We start from the raw sequence: 12,908 nt of genomic DNA, 5'->3' as shown, positions 1-12,908 counted from the left end.
TCTTCTTCTCTTGGATCCATCTTCTTTGAAATTGCAGCAAAATTTCTCTTTATCTTGTTGGGCCGAATGTTCCAAGTCCCCACCCAATTAAGAGTCAAAGTCAAATATAAAATTCATTTTTCCTACCTACTTTCCCATCTTTTTCCTTGAAGTTTCCCATCGCCACTAACTTCTAAAAAAAAGTCATAAAATGAGTGGTCATTCTAACTTCTTGCAGCTGCAAGGAAATTCCAAACGTCGAAGTCATCTTCTTCTTTCTTTCATTTTTCTTTTTTTAAGCTGAAAATGAGTAGTCATTCTAACTTCTACCTTTTATTTTCTTTATATTCTCCTTTCTAGGCACCTTCTGGGTATTTTCTTTGAAACTCGAAAAATAAAAACTCCATCTATGTGACATTATATATATAGTGACTACCTTATAATCAGTATCAAAACCGCAACTTTCAGACACATATAGTTCACTGCAATCTATTACTCACTTTCTTTTCGCCCACAAAAATGTCATCAACCCGTCGCAGTAATAGTAGGAGACACACACTTCCTCTTTCTTCTTGCAACAACTGCAACAACACTGAGAACAGAGATTACAGCCTCAGCCTCCTCCCTTACTTCGCTTATCTAAACCTCACAATTAGCAGTATGAGCACAATCTACCGTGCCTATATCCACAACGACTTGGCCATGATCATTTTCATAGTTTTTGTCTACTTTGCATACTTTATGTTGGACCATTGTTTCACTGTGTTCAATAAGTTGCCCCCAAATGATGACTCGCAGAAGAAAGAGTTCCTGAAGTTCACTATCTGTGTTTTGTCTACCTCCATCTTGTTCGGCTTTGCGTGTCAATTCGCTACGTTTTTAAGCTTGGCTGCTAGCTTGTCTATCTTTCTTGTTGTAATTGCAAGTAGCTTCTGCCTCTTCTATGTGTACTTTGTCTATGATGACCCCAAAATGTTTCGGAGCTCTCGTCCTAAAAACGAAAAAGTGAGTAGCAAGAAAACCAAGCAAACCAAACCCTTTGCGGAAATTGTCTAACTCCCTTCGGAAATTAATAGTAAAATCCTTATTCTGTACCTAGCAAAATCCTATATCAAGTTTGTTTCCCTGAAAAAACCAAAAGAAAACCCGACAAACCCTACCTGCCACTCTCAGTGTTAGATGAGGGAAGAAAACAGGGATGGAGCAGAGTTTTGAGTTTAGGGGCAGCTTTCCTGGTAGTTGTGTGAAGCGGTTTTAACTTTTTACTTTATTAAATTTTTGACTTTGTTATTACTTAGTTATTGAGTGTTTTTATTTGTCTGTAAGAAAAAAATTATTTTTATTTAGAATTTATTAAATGATAAGGTTGTTTATTTTAAATAAAATTGTTTATTTGAGTTTTTTTTTAAAGTTTTATTATTGGTAATTTTTGTTGTTGAGCTATTTTTTTGGGATTTGTATATATTGTTTTAAATTTTAGATCGATAAATTTTTTTATAGTCACTAAAATAAAGAAAATACTAGCCCTACAAGTTTTTTTTATAAATTATTGATATAATAAGTAATTACTAATAAGTAAAAAAATGATATGAGTGGCGGGTTTATATATGAACTAATAAGGATTTGCTACCAAAACAGTTTGTAAAAATATTGTTAAAAAGTTTGTGAGTATAGTATTATTCTTAAAAGAATCAACGATATTGTTTAAGAGAAAAAAATGTAATTTTATAAAATAAAATTGCTAAAATTAGTACATATATATATATATATATTTAATACCCCCAGTCCAAAGCTACCTACGTCCTGGAAGAAGATATTTTTGAAACAGAGGAGAAGAAGAAGCTCCCAAACGACGTCGTTAGACTAAAACAGTTACCCTCAGCTTCATGAACAAAACGCACCGTTTCATTTATACACAAACGCACCATTTTGTGTTTCAATAATCAGTTTGAATTAGCACGAAAATCTGTTATCTTCTTGTTGACTTTCTCTTCCTTAAATCACGGAGCCTTTTCGTGATTAGTGGTAACTATAATTATTCAGTTAATAGGATCAATGTACTATAAATACAGAGCTGATGCTCAGAAAATAATTAAGCAAGATTTCAGTTTCTTCAATCAAAGATTTTCTCTCTCTTCATCTCTCTCTCTCTCTGCTTGTTTCTTTATCAAGATCTCAATCTCTGTTCATTACAATCTTGCTAAATACTCACTGTTAAGAAAGTTTTCGGACTCCAAATGAAGGATAACCTGTTCTACTGGGAGGGAGACATGGCCGAGAGCCACAGAAACCGTAGCAGAGAATACGTACTGGCTTAAATTTTCTAACAGTTAATCTTTCTTTTTTTTTTTTTCTTTTTTTTTTTTGTTGAGAATCACAGTTAATCTTTCTTTAATTATGTCATAAGTTTATTTCTATGAGCTATTATGGTATATAAGAGTAATTATTTTCTATCTTTTATAAAATACATTAAATACACTTTGATTTAATGAGTTATGTATGGAATAAGAATAATTTTAAGAAACAAAAATAATTATTGGTCACTTTTCAAGTTAACCAAAAAATTAATAATTATTGGTCAAATCTAAGGGGGCATCATGTAAATTTACTCATGATATTACTAAAAATAAAAGGAAGAAAATTTTTTAGAAAGTCAAGGGGGCAATCAGCCATGGGTCCCCCTTCCCTCCACTCCTAGATATACTAATTCCAAGAGTCACACTTTTATACAAATATCTTTTTAATTAGAGAATAGATAATTACACTTTATCTATCTGTGGTTTGCCTCTAATTTGATTTGTCTATCTGTGGTTTCAATTTTTTTACCCATTTGTGATTCCCTCCGTTACTAATCCGTAACTCACCTCTATTAAAATTAAGGGTAAATAGGTATTTTTGCTCAAGTTTTATGTCTCTCTCCTCCCAAAACAAAAAATAGCACAAAAATGCAAGAGAAAGAAAATCAAAAAGTGGTATTTGTCTCTCTCTCCATTCACACAAATCTTGAACATGAAGAACATACTCAAAAAAAAAAAAAAAAAAAAAAAAAAAAAACCCAGATCAACCTACACAAGATCACTAACTTAATGACTCAGATTGTCCAGTTTGTAAGCAAGAATAATGCACCTTCCATCTAAATTCTATTAATGTTATCATCTAGTTCTTCAATTGAAAACTTATCTTGATTTTAAAGATGTATGTGAACCCTTCCTTTTCCAAACAAAGGGGTGCATGACAAACTTCAAGCTTTCCACTTTTTAAAATTCGATGTCCATTTCCAGTTGCCATTTTTCTCACTCTCATCCGCGGTTACTTTATTTCTACTTCAAGCTTTCGAGTAGCTTTGTCTGTAATTTTATTGGTCCTTTCAACTTTGTCCCTAGTTCAAGCTGAAAAAAGAAGTGTCCTTGTTTGATTTTACTCTAGAGGTTATAACCACCATTTCATGTTCTGCCGTTAAAGAATTTCATTCAATTTTGTTTGGTATCGTAGCTGATCGATCACTCACTTTTATTATTCAACTTCAAATAGATAGAATTTTTCTAGATGATTGATCTCCTCTGGCTACCTCGAACAGTTTGTTACAATCCAATCAACACCATCCTCCAAATTGGTCCAATCTTCCTGCTGATATGATTTGCGAAATCGTAGATCGATTACCTAATTTCAAAGATATTAGAGCGATTTTAGCTGTTTGCAACCCTTGTGTAGGTTGATTTGGGTTTTTTTTTTTTTGGGTATGTTCTTCATGTTCAAGATTTGTGTTAATGGAGAGAGAGATAAATACCACTTTTAGATTTTCTTTCTCTTGTATTTTTGTGCTATTTTTTGTTTTAGGAGGAGAGAGACATAAAACTTGAGCAAAAATACCTATTTACCCTTAATTTTAACAGAGGTGGGTTACAGATTAGTAATGGAGGGAATTACAGGTGGATAAAGTGTCAAAATTGAAACCATGGGTAGGCAAGTCAAATTAGAGGCAAACCACATGTGGATAAAGTGTAATTATCCCATTAAAGAATAAGTTAGGTCCGAAGTCGGCGTAAAAGACACCTTTTACATCAGCCAATTATGAGAAGACACATCAGCCAACAAATTTAAACTCAATACACCTTATTACATGCAATTATAACCCAATTAAAACCCCAAATATTCCTCAAACCTTCTTCTCCAAACGGCAAATCAAAGGCAAACTCTCCTCCTCCTCCTCACACTGGAGCTTCATTTCGCCACAGTCATCACTTGAGTTATTTTTGGAGCCTAAAAAAGATGTTGAATCTGCCGTTAGTTTAGTGTCACAATCTCAAGGTTTGTTTTCTCATGATTTGGTGGTTTTCTCCTATTTTTAATTTCGAAATATCAATGGGTTTGAGTTTTTTTGGACATCAATCACTTGATTTTGTATGGGTTTTGTTGACTTGGTATGAGTTTTGCTATTTTTCTTGTTAGATTCTTAAATCTTAAGTGGTAGGTTCAATGGGACGGAGATGGATTGAATATGACCGTGGTCAATTTTTCTTCATTTTTTCAGAAAAATTGTAAATCTTAAGTAGGTTTTGATTGGATTCTTAAATCTTAAGTGGTAGGTTCAAACCCATCTGATTGTGGTTCTTTAGTGATATAAAGGAGAATAGGACTTTTCGGAGTAAAAGAACAAGAACTAGAATGATGAGAATAAAGATTCAGATATATGGTGCTCAAAAAGCCAAAAGCTAAATCACAATGTTGAAATATCAAAAATTTCAAACACCGATCTCAAAAGGAGATGTATTATCCAAAAAGGATCAAATGTCATGAATTATGCAGAAGCCAAATGAAAAGCTTTTAAATTTTCTAATCATTCTCTTGTGGGAGGTTATATATGCTCATTTCTATAATTGAGATAGACTACTTGATTTCGTATCAGTTGTGTATGACTTAATTGAATTGATCATTGAAGTTTCACTCTAGTCTAACGACTATTCCACACTTGATCCACACACACAACACACAAGTTTAATGTTCAATGAATGCCTATTTCATTTGTGTGATTGTACATGTTCAAATGTGATGTGTGTGTGCTCAACCATATGTGGATCAAACCAAAAAGATTTTTTTTGTTCTTTTTGTTTGCTTTTGGAAGTGATTTGTATCACCTATGTTTTTCAAAGTTTTTCAAGTTGTTTTTGTGTGAAAAACATGTTTTCTGGGTGTTTTCGTGACCCATTTCATATGTAAGCTCAACTGGGAGTTAAATGGTTCAAATCTCATGTTTTTCAACTTTGTACAGAGAGTTTCGCGACTGTTTCGCGAGTAGCTTGCGAGTAAGGCTTACCCGCAAAAAATTTTGTGAGTACTTTCACGAGTCAGCTTCCCGCGAAAATTCCCAGATCAGCTTTTTAAAGGGCATTTTGTGGGACATTTGTTTTAAACTTCTCTCATCTTCTCCCAAACCCCTATTTTAACGCTTTAACATCAAAACCCAACTAATTTCAAGTGTTTTACATTTCATAAACATATCTAAAGTAATCTTTAACTCTTTTTATCTATTTTGATCCTTAGATTATGATTTTTGGGGTTTTATGTTCATAGTTGAGATTTTCTCAAATGGAAGTTGAAAAACTTAATTTTTGTCAATTTTTTTTGATTGGGTTTTGTTTTAAATGATGATTTGCTTTGGATGTTGGCCCAATGTGGCAAAAATAACATGTATTTAGGCAAGATTTTCATATGTTCTTGCATTGTTTAACATACATGTGTAGTGTGTGCACTCTAAATGTTTGATAAAATGCTCAAATGACATTTTCTCATTTTTTTGGACTCCGATGAGTACCAAACTTTGGAGATCACCATAATTATTCATGTTTATCATGTTTTGATCATTGGTGGTGTGTTTTATGCACTTTGCCCCGTGAGTGCTTATTCATGTATTGGTCATGCATCTCACATGCACACTAGATGCACATTTGCTGCACACACTTTAAAACTTGACATGTTTTGCACTTCTCTTATGCTAGTCAAGTCTTTTTAGACCTTTTAGCATTTAACATGTTCTTGTGTCTTTGTCATACCTAGGTTTACATCAGGTTCCATCATCCTTAGCATGTCATGTTCTTTATACTTTGTAGTGTTTTTTATGTTTTTGTCTTATGTTTGAGTTTCATTTTCTCATTCATTTTGCACCCCTCATGCATCATACCCTTGCTCATATCTTCTTTTCTTTCCCTCATTCCTCTTGATTGTTTTGTCTATTCGTGACAAAAAGGGGGAGAGTATATCGGAGAGTATACAGGTTTGTATCGTCATTTCTATATGACTCATGTGCACAATCTTAGGGGGAGTAATTCTACCTCGTGCACATTCGTAGGGGGAGAAAGCTATAGGGGAGATGCATATACTAAGGGGGAGAAGACATTTTCCTTATTTTGTTTTGGTTTATATTACTCTTGTGCCCTAGTAGGATCTTGTTCCTAGACGCATATACTTCATGTATTTTACATTGGTCGAGTGTTAGAAATGCATTTATCTTTATGCTATTGTGCTTTATTGATTGCATGTTCGGATGATCATTTGCTTTGCTATATGATCATTGTGGTCATTTCCATATGACTGTCATGTGTTTGATCAAGTTGTTCATATGTTTCACAACATGTTTACTTGATCGCATTTTACTTGTTATATTATACTTGTCCTTTTATCACTTGATTTACCTTGAGGGTCTAATATGCTTTGTGCAAGTGTTTCAGGTTACAGGTATATATGTTCTAAGTGCTACACAACTTCTAGATTTAGGTGTGAGTGAGTTTTGCCATTGTTCCCAAACTCACGTTTAAGTCTGGGGTCTGTTATAAGGTGTTTTGTCATGGAATAGTCAAAAGTGGAGATTGTAAAGTTGTGATTTACAACTATGTTTTATGTTGGCTTTATTCCATGACAAAAAATGTTGTAATTGCTCTAATTTTGTTTCTTGTATTTTGTGAGATTTTATTGTATTGGGTTTAGTATTAAGTTGGGGAAGACTCAAGCTTAAATGAAGAATCAGTGGATTTCGTGAGAAACTCGCGAGAAGTTAAGCCGCGAAAGAGCATGTGAGGAGCACATGACTGGAAGCTGAAGAGTCGTGCCAGGTTGTCGTTTTCGCGAGTGTCTCGTGGGTAAGACCTTCCCGCGAGACAGTCGCGAAACATTCTGCCTGAAGGATTTTTATGTGTGAATTCCTTACCCTTCACCCATACTATATATACCTTCATTACCCACAAATGTAAGAGAGGTCATTCAGAGAGAAAAACCCTAAATAGGTTTTCTACAACACACACACCCATCTTTTTGAGAGAGAGCTACTCATCCTTAGTGAGAATTAATTGTAGTTTCTTTTCCTTTTCTCTCCCATTATCATACATTGAGAGGAGATTTGTACCCAAACACAATCCACACATTTTCAGAGTGTAGTGAGTGTTTTTGGTGTTGCTGGGAAGTATTGGAAGATGTCAAGGTTGGCGGATACAACATGGAGCTTGTTGCGAGATCCGGAGAGCTAGGCAAGACACGGTTCTGAGAAGCCTTGTTGGAGTAGGAGCTTGGAGGGCTTAGGTACATCGAGTAGATTAGGTTTGGAGGGTCTCTTGTTAACCCATATATCCCAACTGATTGTCTAGTGGATCGATTACCGCTTGGAGGGTGGCGGAGAGGTTTTTCGCCGAGTTCTTCGGTTTCCTCTTCGATAACACATCGGCATGTTATTTGTATTTGTATCTCTCTTCCCTACTCTTGTTCATTTCATTTTACTGTTGTGTTGCTTTAAATATGGATTAGAGTAGCTCTCTTGCTTGTATGCTTGTGTTTACACTATTCCGCACTTAGTATTAAGTTAGTGTAAAATCAACCAAGCCGTAACTTTAAAATTAGGGGTCTAAACAAGCTCTTGTGTTTTCAACACATTTTCGAGCTTTCAGGGTAATATCCATTCTTTTCTCAAGTGTTGCTAGTTCTGTAAAGAGGCTTTCCTTAATCAACCAAGCCATACCAATCAGCCAAGCGGACCTCAACCAGACCACCACTCATCCTCAGGGTAGTGGCAGCTGATTGTTAAACTTGCTGGAGCTAGGAGCAGGAAGCCAAACCAATGGGCTTCTGCTTATGAAGCTATTACTAGGCAGGGAGATAGCTTGTTTTATGATGTAAATAGTAGTGTAGCAGAAACAACATGTGGGGCACTGTTGGATGCTATGGTAGAAGCTGCTCTTAAAGCTAAAAATCATGGTTTCCAGTATATTTTGTTTCTAGGTACAAGCAGGCATTTAGTCCATCTATTTCAGCACAGGAAGACCACAAACTGGTTGCAACAGATCAGACTAGCTGATTTAGATTTTTTGAACCAAAATGAACTTTGTTGTGATGTGTACTTAGTGCCTAAGCTTGTTGTTAATTCTGTTTGGTCAGTTGCTAACTTGGCATGTCAAATGCCTCTGAATTGTAGCTGGTTTAATCCAGTTGTTGTGTAATCTGTTGGGTTGCTTTCTCCCTTTTTGGTATCAAAAAAAAAAAAAAAAAAGTGTTGCTAGTTTTGCTTAAGCTTTACATACCTAGTGCATTTTCATATCTCTCTGTACATGTTCACAAGACAGCACACAAGCTACCATTTTTTTTGTGAGTTCACAAGCATTACATCAAACAAGCACACACATCCATAACAAAACCATCACATGAACAGAGATTCACATGCATACACCAACATCAGCACAATACACAACACACAGCCATAACAAACACCAAACCCACATCAGAAAATCCCCACAGAAACAACCAAACACCAAACCCATTGCCAAAATACCAATCCCAAAAATTCCTTATTTTCAAATCTCCACACTTGGACCCAAATATAAAATCCCATTTTTCAATCTCCAAACCCATAGATAAAAAAAAAAAAGGGAGGGACCTTTGAGTAGAAAAAAAGAGAGAAGAAAATAAGATAAGAAAAATAAAGAGAGACGGAGAGGTTGGAGCTCGTGTGGCAGCTTATCAGTGAAGACTGAGGGATGTGAAAAGAGAAACCTGAGGAAAAAATTTAGGAAGAAAATTACCTGAGAAAACACAAAATCCTTTCTCCACACGATCTGGAATTGAGGGAGAGACTGAATTCAATGTTTTCAATTTGGGGTAATTTTAGTCTTAGGGTTTTTTGGGACTAGCTCTGGGACTGAGGCTAGAAACTAATCTAGCATATGTGAGGGGAGCAAGAAAGCTTCCAACAGCTTCTAGCATAAGATGGTTTTGCTAGAAAAAGAAGATTTGGAGGTTTTCGGCAATGTTGTGCCGCTGGAGACGCTGTAGCTGGGAAGTGGCTATCAGGGTTTGGGGTTGAGAGAGAGCAGGGGCTATGGTGGCGTGGGGACTAGGAAGAGAGAGAGAGAGAGAGAGAGAGAGATTTGATTTTGAAAAGAGGAAAAGTAATTGGTTTTTGGTTTTGCAGAGAGAGTAAATGGCGGGTGTTTGAAATTTTTTTAGGGCCAATTTAGTCATTCTATTTTAAATACCTCAATACACTATGTGTCTTTTTTTTTAGGCTAGGTGTTAATTTCTTATTGGCCTTAGAAACACCACATGTGTGTTGAGTTGGAGTTTCTGAAACACTATATACTTTCTCACTACGAGGAGCTTGTAGCTTTCATGACATCCATATTTAAATTACTTTTCTTGGTGTAATCAATAATCATTGAATTATCTACTTTTTTTTTAATTAAATTTAAACACATTATTACATTAATTAATAGTACTTTTTTTTTTTGTCTACTGTTTAATAAAAAAATATACAGTATTATTTTTTTAGCTTAATAACGTGACCTTATAACCAAATGGTTGGGACATTAACATGATTGAAAATATGGTGAAATTGGCTTGTTGGGATTGTGTGTTCTACTATCTAGAGTCAACTTAGCATATTTTTTGAAACAATTAAATTTAATATAATCATGTGTTTAAAATGGGAGAAAAAATTGGGTGGAAAATGGGATAAAAAGCACAATTACAAACCTGTAATTTTCCTCTTTTCATATATATTTTTTATCTTCATGTTGTGACTTGTGAGATGGTTGTCTGGTAATATTGTAACGGTCTTCGTTTTATAGGGATAAGTAAGATGGAGAATATTGAGATTTTGAAAAGGGACTATTACAAAAATTAGGTCCTTTTATAGTGATACTTTGAATTAAGGCCCAAAATGTTAAAAAAAAAAAAAAAAAACTCATGCGCCACCCAATTTTCTACTCAATTGTTCTCTAGCCCACTTATTAAAGAACCGTCTTTGAGCCCCAACTTCTTATTTTCCTCTTCTGATTGGGTCCATCTTTTTTGAAATTGCAGCAAAATTTCTCTTTATCTTGTTGGGCTTAATGTTCCAAGCTCCAGCCCAATTAAGTCAAGTAAAAAATTCACTTCCCACTTTCCCAGCCTTTTCCTGAAAGTTTCTCAGTACCTACAAAATTGAAGTCACCATTTCTGATGTAGCTTCATTTTTCTTAAGGAATTGATTGTGTGTATCTTCAAGGAAGTTTCAACCTTCAATTTTAAATTTAAAAAATGAGAAAAAGTAGGTTTCCAAGGAATTCGTTGCAGTTCCACGCTCTTTTTCCATAATAATTTCCAGGCATCTTCTGAATCCAAGACTCAAAAACCATTCCTCTTTATTTATATATAGTGATGAAGCCATTTAGTTTTAAACCAGCTACATCATTCACAACCACCTAGCACAGAGTTTCACTACACTCAGTCACTATTTGCCTATCAAAATGTCATCAATCGGTCGCAGTACTAGTAGGATACACACACCTCTTTCTTCTTGCAACAACTGCAACAACACAGAAAACAAGGATTACAGCCTCAGCCTCCTCCCATACTTTGCTTATCTAAACCTCACAATTAGTAGTATGAGCACAGTCTACCGCGCCTATATCCACAACGACTTGCCCATGATCATTTTCATCGTTTTTGTCTACTTTGCATACTTTATGTTGGACCATTGTTTCACTGAGTTCAATAAGTTGCCCCCAAATGATAACTCGCAGAAGAAAGAGTTCCTGAAGTTCACTATCTGTGTTTTGTCTACCTCCATCTTGTTCGGCTTTGCGTGTCAATTCGCTACTTTTTTAAACTTGGCTGCTAGCTTGTCTATCTTTCTTCTTGTAATTGCAAGTAGCTTCTGCCTCCTCTATGTGTACTTTGTCTATGATGACCCAAAAATGTTTCGGAGTTCTCGTCCTAAAAACGAAAAAGTGAGTAGCAAGAAAACCAAGCAAACGCCCTCTCCGGAAATAGTCTAACTCCTTTCGGAAATAGTACCAAAATCCTTATTCTGTACCTAGGAATTGCAAAATTATCTTGTGTAGAGGTGTGGTGTGGTGTGCCTATGCTTATGACAATTTCAGTTCCCTGCTGTGTGCACGAATGTTCCTCTCCATCTTATAGCCTACTAGTAGTGTTACCTTGAACAATAATAAGTTTTTTTTTGTTTGTTTGTTTGTTTTAATTTTTCAAATATGAAAATAATGTAATTAAAAAATATATTTATTATGTTGTTTTAATTTTATAATAAAATTAATATTATTTTTAACACTTCCATCTTTTAAATTAAGTCAGCTTATTTTATAGTTGTTTTTGATATCATCGTCTGCAATGAGCCCTTACAGCACCTGCTTAGGCTACCTACCTTCAATAACTCATTGTTAATATAGCCAACAATGAGATATACATGAATGACCATTTATATCCATGATTAAGCGTGGACAACTAAGCCTCACAGGGATTTTATTTTTATTTTTTCCTTTTACTCTTTTGGCTTGCTTAAAAATTATTGAAAAACGAGTAAAAATTACAATTATTTACATGTTGTATTTCAAAATTCTCAATTAAATTCATTCATGTGACTTCAGAAGTTACAATTGTATACAAGCATGATTTTTGAGTAGAGTTTGTGGTGTGTCTTTGCATTAGAACATTTTTCCTTCTCCTTTTTATTTATTTATTTTATTTTTGATAGGAATTTTTCCCTCTCCCATATGTGTGTGTTTCTCTCAAAAAAAAAAAAAAAAAAAAAAAATTGTATACAAGGAAGTAGGGGTGTTAGTGGTGCGGTGCGGTGCGGTTTTGGACCATCTTTAGCACTGCACTTTGCTATGCGGTTTAGCTAAAACCATAACTGCACTGCACCTTATTTTTGAGGTCACATGTGCGGTGCGGTTTAGAGTTTAACTAAAACCATAAATGCACTGCACCCTATTTTTGTAGTCATATGTGCGGTGCTATATATAAGATGCGGTTTAAATGGTTTGAAATTGGTATATTTTTCAAATTTTGAGCTTTTCCTACCCAGTCCAAAACTAAAATTTTCCATTGTTTTGGGCCAAGTTTTAAACTATTGGGCTAGTTTTTCTTTATTTTGGGCTGACTTTCCTAGTCAACACTTAGGATCATCAAACTATTTTTTTTTTTTTTTGAAAACTAGGGTTATTACACTATTAATAATATATTTTATATTTAAAATATATAAATATATAAATATATAGATAGAGTGTAGTGCAATTTGTGCGATGTTTTCGTTATAAAACCGCAAACCGCACTATACCATGCAGTGCACTATTACTTGTGGTGTGGTATAATTATATCATTTTGCAAGTAATTTTAATGCAATTTTTGCACTATTACTTGTGGTGCGGTATAATTATATCATTTTGCAAGTAATTTTAATGCAATTTTTGCGATTTTTGTAGTTTAGTGGACGCCCATACAAGGAAGCATATTGATTATCCAAGTCGCATGGATGTATCAATGACACCCAAAAAATAGGGGGACCAACTTTGCAAGAAAAGGGCCAGCTGGTGCAGAGGTCCAAAGATGATGAACAAGTTCAGCTAGGCCCAAATTTGCCTAGGTCCAAAGCTGATGAACAAGTGCCCCTG

At 34.8% G+C, this 12,908-nt stretch overlaps 1 protein-coding gene across 1 annotated transcript; it reads left to right on the top strand.

Moving 5' to 3' along the window:
• Positions 1-481: 481 nt before the first annotated feature.
• On the top strand, positions 482-11,563 carry LOC126715084 (uncharacterized). The gene is made up of 2 exons (XM_050415518.1): positions 482-624; positions 10,866-11,563. Exons 1-2 carry the CDS (start codon positions 499-501, stop codon positions 11,271-11,273), a joined length of 534 nt encoding a protein of 177 aa, XP_050271475.1. The 5' UTR covers positions 482-498; the 3' UTR covers positions 11,274-11,563.
• The last annotated feature ends 1,345 nt before the right edge of the window (positions 11,564-12,908 follow it).

The sequence above is a fragment of the Quercus robur genome, chromosome 2 (genome assembly GCF_932294415.1).
Source record: "Quercus robur chromosome 2, dhQueRobu3.1, whole genome shotgun sequence".
Classification (NCBI taxonomy): Eukaryota; Viridiplantae; Streptophyta; class Magnoliopsida; order Fagales; family Fagaceae; genus Quercus; species Quercus robur.
The sequence above is the reverse complement of the archived record's forward strand: the minus strand, read 5'-3'. Positions and strand labels throughout refer to the sequence as shown.